General features: G+C 29.7%; 2 protein-coding genes across 2 annotated transcripts; both read right to left on the reverse strand.

Moving 5' to 3' along the window:
- Positions 1-579: 579 nt before the first annotated feature.
- LOC107005767 (probable carboxylesterase 120) lies at positions 580-2,357 on the reverse strand. Its single transcript, XM_015204425.2, has 2 exons — positions 1,781-2,357; positions 580-1,184 (listed from the first exon to the last, which is right to left on the reverse strand). The coding sequence occupies exons 1-2, from the start codon at positions 2,298-2,300 to the stop codon at positions 721-723; spliced, it is 984 nt and encodes a 327-aa protein (XP_015059911.1). The 5' UTR covers positions 2,301-2,357; the 3' UTR covers positions 580-720.
- Positions 2,358-6,234: 3,877 nt separating this feature from the next.
- On the reverse strand, positions 6,235-6,621 carry LOC107006558 (secoisolariciresinol dehydrogenase-like). The gene has a single exon (XM_015205080.1). The coding sequence runs from the start codon at positions 6,619-6,621 to the stop codon at positions 6,235-6,237; it is 387 nt and encodes a 128-aa protein (XP_015060566.1).
- Positions 6,622-6,905: the final 284 nt, after the last annotated feature.

A 6,905-nucleotide genomic window follows, 5' to 3' on the forward strand; every position in this document is an offset into this window, starting at 1 on the left:
GTGGATTCAATCACTTGGAGCTTCATTGTTGCTCAATATCCCACCGTACTACTCTCTCTGCCTATAGGATTGCACAAGCTAAGCTAGAAAAAGAGTGGTGCACAGTGGGTTATTGAGAAACAAGGAATCGAATCAACCACTCAACTATTACTGTCTCATGCAAAAGAGAGAGAGAGTGTAGTATAAATTATGAAATTATGATAATGTTTATTAGTACATAAGTTTGTCTAGTTGAACAAGCTTTTAGTTGTGGGTCTAACAAAGTAGAATCAATTTTTAAAACTTTGCCACCACATCCTTTTTAATAGAAGTTAAGTTGAATTTGATAAAAATGATTGGGGTTGATTAATCACATGAATGGTTTTCATGAATTCTGTTCTTGTCTTATTGAATATTTCAGATCCAATAAATTTCAAAGTCTAAATTTCTTATCAACATCCATGTGAAGGATCAGAAAATAATATCATACATATACATATGTATGCTATGCAACTAATTTTTGGGTGATGATATTATGTCTTTAAACTTACAAATTTAGTGAGAGGGTTGTCATCAACATTGCAAAATACGGAATAGATATTAGGACTAACTCAATCTTAGAAACTTTTATTCATGAGAAAAATACAACAACTTAAAGTAATCTGACACTCAAAGCAATGCATACTATACACTCCTCTCTTATTGCACAAAAGGAAATATAACAAAACAAACTCAATACTTTTAATTTTTAGTAGCAGATATGAGATCCCTAATGGCATCAAATAAGACTGCAGCCTTAGATGGCTCAAACAACTCAATAACATGGTAACCATCTCCAAAGAGCTTGAAAGTTTTTACACCTTTCTTTTCAATAAAATCAGCAAAGTTGCGCGAGGCATCGATTAAAGGATCTTCAGAGACACCGGTTACAAGGATCCCCCAGCCTCGTGTGATCATATCATCTAGATGCTTTGACCCTCCGTTAAGTAATGGATTGGAATATTCATGATCATGATCTGGTGTTCCTTTTGGTAAGGACAAGTCAAACATCTTATCAATTGCTTGTAATGGCAAAGTTGGATCATCTTTTAGCTTCTCTTCAGATTCTGTCCTATTTTTTCCACTGAAATATGGTTGATGCAAGATAAGCCCTTTGATCTTCACTGGTTCTAGTTCTTTGTCTGATAAAGATGCTACGCGTAACCCTATAGGTAAGGGTGACAAAATTAGCCCATAAAATTATAATTAGTTCAATACATATAAATTTAGATGGTTAATAAAAGGGATGTACTCTAATCAAAGCTAGCTAATCTCCTTATTATTCCCTCCTTACATTCCACTTTATCTAATATATAGTTTGACTGAGCACATAGTTAAAGAAACATAAAAGGAATACTTTACAATGTTATCAAATTAACCATAAAAAGAGTACACATAATGTAGACTTCTTGCCGAATAAGTGGGACTCAACAAGCATAAACTATTTGACAATATTGTTAAATATTTGTCAACAAAGAAAATGTGATATAACTCTTTTTTGACTGATAAAAAGAAAAATAAATCATATAAATTGGAAGAAAGGGAGTAAATGATACCGTTATCCCAAACATTTTTTAGCGTAAATTTACGACCACGAGTTTGAAAATAGTACACATCATGATATTTTAATTTGAAATCATAAAATTCAAAAACTTAGTATCCAGTTAAACTAAGATACTTTGTTACTATAATGAACATAAATATATAGAGAATTGAACGTATCAATTTTAAATCTTGAATCCAAATAACTCTAACAAAGTACCTGCATGGTAAGCCAAGTTTCCACCAGAACTTGATCCAAAAAGATAAACATTACTCAAATCAGCATAATTTTGAATCCATTCATCTTGAGTTGATTTAATCCAATTTAACCCATCTATGGCATCATCGTAAGCTGCAGGAAGTCGATTTTCAGGGGCCAAACGATATTCAAGGGCAATAATCATCGCGTCAAGTTTCTCAGAAAGTTGTTGACAAAATAGATCCGAACCATAACTATTAACATGAAAGAAGACAAAGCCTCCGCCATGATAGTAGAAAATAACTGGCAATTTATCATCGTCATGATTTGCAATTATTCGTCGTGGTACGTAGATTCTCATCCATGTTTTTTTATTGATGTCTAGGTCTACATCCTTAGATATGACTAAAGAAGTACCATTGGGATCAAAATTGGCTTGTGTGAGGGGTTCAGGTTGACGTTTAATTGTATCATTTGGTAATTCTTCAATGTTCAAAAATGGATTGTCAAAAATTGGACGAACAAATTTTTGGCTAGACATAATTATTGATCACACAAATATGTATTATAGGAAGTTAGCTATATATTAGGGGTTATTATGATACTCTATATATAGACTTATATATAAGAAGAAGAAGAATATTACTGACAAGTGACAACTAGGAATTATTATATTGAAAATTGCAATAATTATGTGTAATTTATTTCAGATGCAATGGATTCATATATATCTGACTTATCTCACTCTGTACTCTCTTTTTTTGTTTGGATCTCTTCTTATGTATATGTATTTTATAATGTATCTGATATCTCAGATATATGTATCTAGTGTGATTTACGTATATTTTGTGGAAGAGAAATATATATAATATCAAGTTATTTGACTTAAAGAAACTATAGTTGTCTTTCTTGACTTAAAAATATTTAAGGAATTTTAAGTTTGATTTTGATTGCTTAAATAAATTCAAGATAGGCTGCGGATCCAAGTGTTGATGATATTCCTAGAGCTACATTGCAAAGAGAGAAATTGATGTTCATTCGACGGTAACACTCTCAATAGAATTATTTTCATATATATTCAAAGCTTGAACTCGAGTATCGATACCTCTTAATTATATGCACTTGTAATTAAAGTTGGTGCTTGTGAAATATTTTATGAAAAGAGTTATGAAATGAAGTTGTGGTTTTACCTTCATGAATAAAGTAAATTATAATTATACTGATGGACTAAATTCTTTATACTATTATACTGATTGGTAAGACATAATATAATTATTTTTATTTCGTATATATTGTTAATTGGACGAATTAATTATAAAGTAATTATGAGGTTTATTTGCGTATAACTCTTCTTAATTTGTGCTTTGAGAAGAGTAGATATATTCATGAAAACTCGAGAAGCAAGAAAAGTAGAAGGAAAAGAAATGTCAATTATAGTGTGCGATAAAAGAAGACAACATAAATGGATAACTAACACTCGTTCTGTCTCAATTTACATGATATATTTTGAGTTTCGAGATTTAAATAAGTTTATTTTTATCGTAAATCTTTCATCTAGTTTTTAAATATTTTGAATTATCAATAACTGTGACTTATAATATTTTTTACGTAGTTTACAACTATATAAATATTAAATACCTCACGAATAAATTTTCGATCAAATTTAAACTATTTGAATCTCTAAAATTATATCACATACGGAGTGAGTATGCAATTTGATTAAATAATATATAAGTTCACGTAAACGATAAAACATCAAAATGTAAAGTCTAAAGTGAATTTTTTTTATTTATGGTAGATTTCATTTGATTAGTAGTCGTCTTTCTTGACTATGATATAATAATAATGTGGCCAATATAACATTTCATTTTCATTCATCATTCATAGTCCTATCTCTTGACTTAATTAATTTACTCTGCTTTTACTATATCAAATTTTCGTTTTTTAAGAGGCACAAAAGTCACTGAAAGAGAATCAAATTGAAAGACTATGTATTTTCGGAATAAATATGTTTGCGCTTCACACGGTCATTAATATATGTGTAACTCATAATAATTTTACTAGTTTAGAAGCTTATAATTATATATATGTTAGTTTGCATTATTAATAATTTTATCAAAATTTGGTGCGTTCAAATACATGTATCTCATAATACATGAGGTCAAAAGTTAAAGTGTAATTTATTTTTGATATACTGTACTCAAGTGAATTTGCATGTATGTGAGATATCTAGACAGATATCACTCCCACTCTCATATCTCGCTCGCGTATCTATCTGGTATCCTAGATGTATGTAAATCATGCTAGATACATGTATCTAATGTGTATTTAGTCATGTGATTTGCATATATCCGTGACACATAAACAAATCTCGCTCGCTTCCCTCCTGTTCTCGCTTGTCTCTCTCTCCCTATTTTTGTGTATCTAGTAGCAAAAGAATTATATGTATGTAAATGTATCTGACTCGAAGCCATGTATATGTAAATGCATCTTGACTCGAAGTTTGGTATAACATTATTAATTAATAAAAATAAAATATAATTATTTCAAATATGTATGTTTGTGTAATTAGGTAGTTTTTCATGCCATAATACTTATTTTACTTTTTCATGATAGTTAATACACGTATTTAAGCAAAAATAATTAAATTGATAGAAGCCAATGTGATGCTGATAAAATTTGTTTGAAATTTTATACATAAAAATATGTTTAGCCATTTAAACTTGAAGGCAACTTGCAACATCAATATAATAATATCTCATACGAGGTAAAAGGAAATCTTCCAAAATGAAGAAATAAAAGTTAATTAAATTCCAAAGTATCTTACCAAAACTTTATTAATATATTTATTAGATTCAGGAGCGGAGCTAAAATATTTGTAACGTGAAAAATAACTTAAAGTTCCTATAGACTCTTTCCAAGTATTAATAATAGAAGAGTTTATTGAAACTTATAAGGAAAAAAAAAGAAGAACTAAAATTAATTGATATTTCACAAATCATTTTTAAGTCATTAAAACAATTTACTACTACTAAAATGGAGGAAAGAAACAACTTTTCCATTATAAAACCAAAACTAGACAGAGTTGGTTATTATATATACTATTATTATCTATATTTTAAAAATATTAGGTATCTTACTAATAATTAAGAGTTTTCTATTATATATTTAAAAGAAATACACTTAGATATACATGTACTTTTGCTACCAGATACATTAACGTAGAGAGAGAGACGAGCGAGATGGAGAGAAAGACGAGCAAGATTTGTTATGTATCTCAGATACATACGAATTACTCTAGATACACACTAGATACAAACATCTACGTATCTAGTGTGATTCACTTGTATCTGGGATATCAAATACATATGAGAGTGGCAAGAGAGATTTTTTATGTATCTAAAATACATGTAGACGCACTTGGATACACTATGTCTAGAATAAATTACATGCAAGTTTAACTCATGTATCCAAAGATATATGTATATGGACATATCTAAACATATCAGAATGTACTAAAATTTGATAAAATTTATAATAATACAAATTAAAATGTACCTAAGTTATTAGCTTCTAAACTAGTAGAATTTACGTAAGTTTCCCTTTCTCTAAATGTGTAGGAAGGAATCACTTCATTTTTATTTTTTATAATGGTTAGCAATTCTTGGAATTTTTGGTTGATATTTGCCTCATTATTATGATTATGAATTCTATAGAATACTCATTTCTCAGGCCCAATCCCATGTATATTAGCACTAGGACTTCTTTTTGTATCATCCATTAATTTCATTTGTCTGAAGGTGTCTTGGACATAAATTAAACATTGCAAATCCCATCACATTAATTCAATTACTATTAAATATATTTACAGTGCCAAATATTATCTTTAAAAATAAAATCAACTGTCACTAAATATCTCTTTTTATTATAGTAGTAACTAGTGTGTAGTGCACAAAATACTTTTATTTAGGGGAATTAATTGTTCAAAGAGGCCTAGATTTTTATTGATCGTTTATATTGATAAAAATACATATTCATCATAGTTAAATGACCATTTGAATTTCACCATATATAATTAGTTGGTGTATCTTTATTTATTCCTATTTTTAGGGATAATGCCCAAGTACCCCCTTAACCTATGCCCGAAATCTCAGAGACACACTTATACTATACTAAGGTCCTATTACCCCCCTGAACTTATTTTGTTAATAATTTTTTACCCCTTTTTAGCCTACGTGGCACTATCTTGTGGGCCCAACGATGGTTGACTTTTTTTTTCAAACTAGTGCCACGTAAGCTAAAAAGGGTAGAAAATTACTTATAAAATAAGTTAAGGGGGGTAATAGGACCTTAGTATAGTATAAGTGTGTCTCTGGGATTTCGGGCATAGGTTGAGGGGGTACTTGTGCATTTTCCCCTATTTTTATAATAATATTACATTGTTTTGTTGATGAACAATCTCTTGTAGGCCTCTCCTAAGCAATATTTGTAGTGGTATAACCACCATCAAGTATAAGATTAACTCCACTTGCATATTTAGATTCATCACTTGCCAAATACAACACTCCATCTGCCACATCTTCAACACTTAGTAGAACTCCTTTTAAATTTGCTCCTTCTGCAAACCATTGATCACCCATTTCTTTGTTTACTCTAAATGCATTTAACATCAATGGTGTGCTAATTGCATAAGGAGAAACACTGTTAACTCTTATTCCGTATTTCGCTAATTCGACTCCAACATTCTTAGTAAGTCCCAAAAGTGCAATCTTTGAAGCGGTATAGATGTGAGTCAAATCACTATATAACGTCGATACTATACTTGTAGTGAAAATAATGACACCTTTCTTTTTCGGAATCATCACTCTAGCAGCATCTCTGTCCTATGTGGTGTCTTACGTGTATTGTGCCATGTAGGAGCCATGTGTTTATTTATTTAAAAGTTGGATAGTTAAAGTGTCTGTTTGTGCATTATGAAAGTTGAAGGTCAAAGTTAAAATTTGAAGCTAAGTTTAGGGTCCAATATATGTATTATGCCTTATTTTTTATGTCATCATATTTTGTCTTTATTATAAGAAAGACGTATGATTCTCAACCATTATGGTCCACCATGATAGAAATATATATATATATATATATATATATA

The sequence above is a fragment of the Solanum pennellii genome, chromosome 12 (assembly GCF_001406875.1).
Source record: "Solanum pennellii chromosome 12, SPENNV200".
Taxonomy (NCBI): domain Eukaryota; kingdom Viridiplantae; phylum Streptophyta; class Magnoliopsida; order Solanales; family Solanaceae; genus Solanum; species Solanum pennellii.

Coding starts and splice junctions, on each gene's coding strand:
- LOC107005767 (XM_015204425.2), bottom strand. CDS start 2,300: ATGTCTAGCCAAAAATTTGTTCGTCCAATTTTTGACAATCCATTTTTG. Junction 1,185..1,780: donor AAACTTGGCTTACCATGCAG/GTACTTTGTTAG, acceptor CCTTACCTATAG/GGTTACGCGTAGCATCTTTA.
- LOC107006558 (XM_015205080.1), bottom strand. CDS start 6,621: ATGATTCCGAAAAAGAAAGGTGTCATTATTTTCACTACAAGTATAGTA.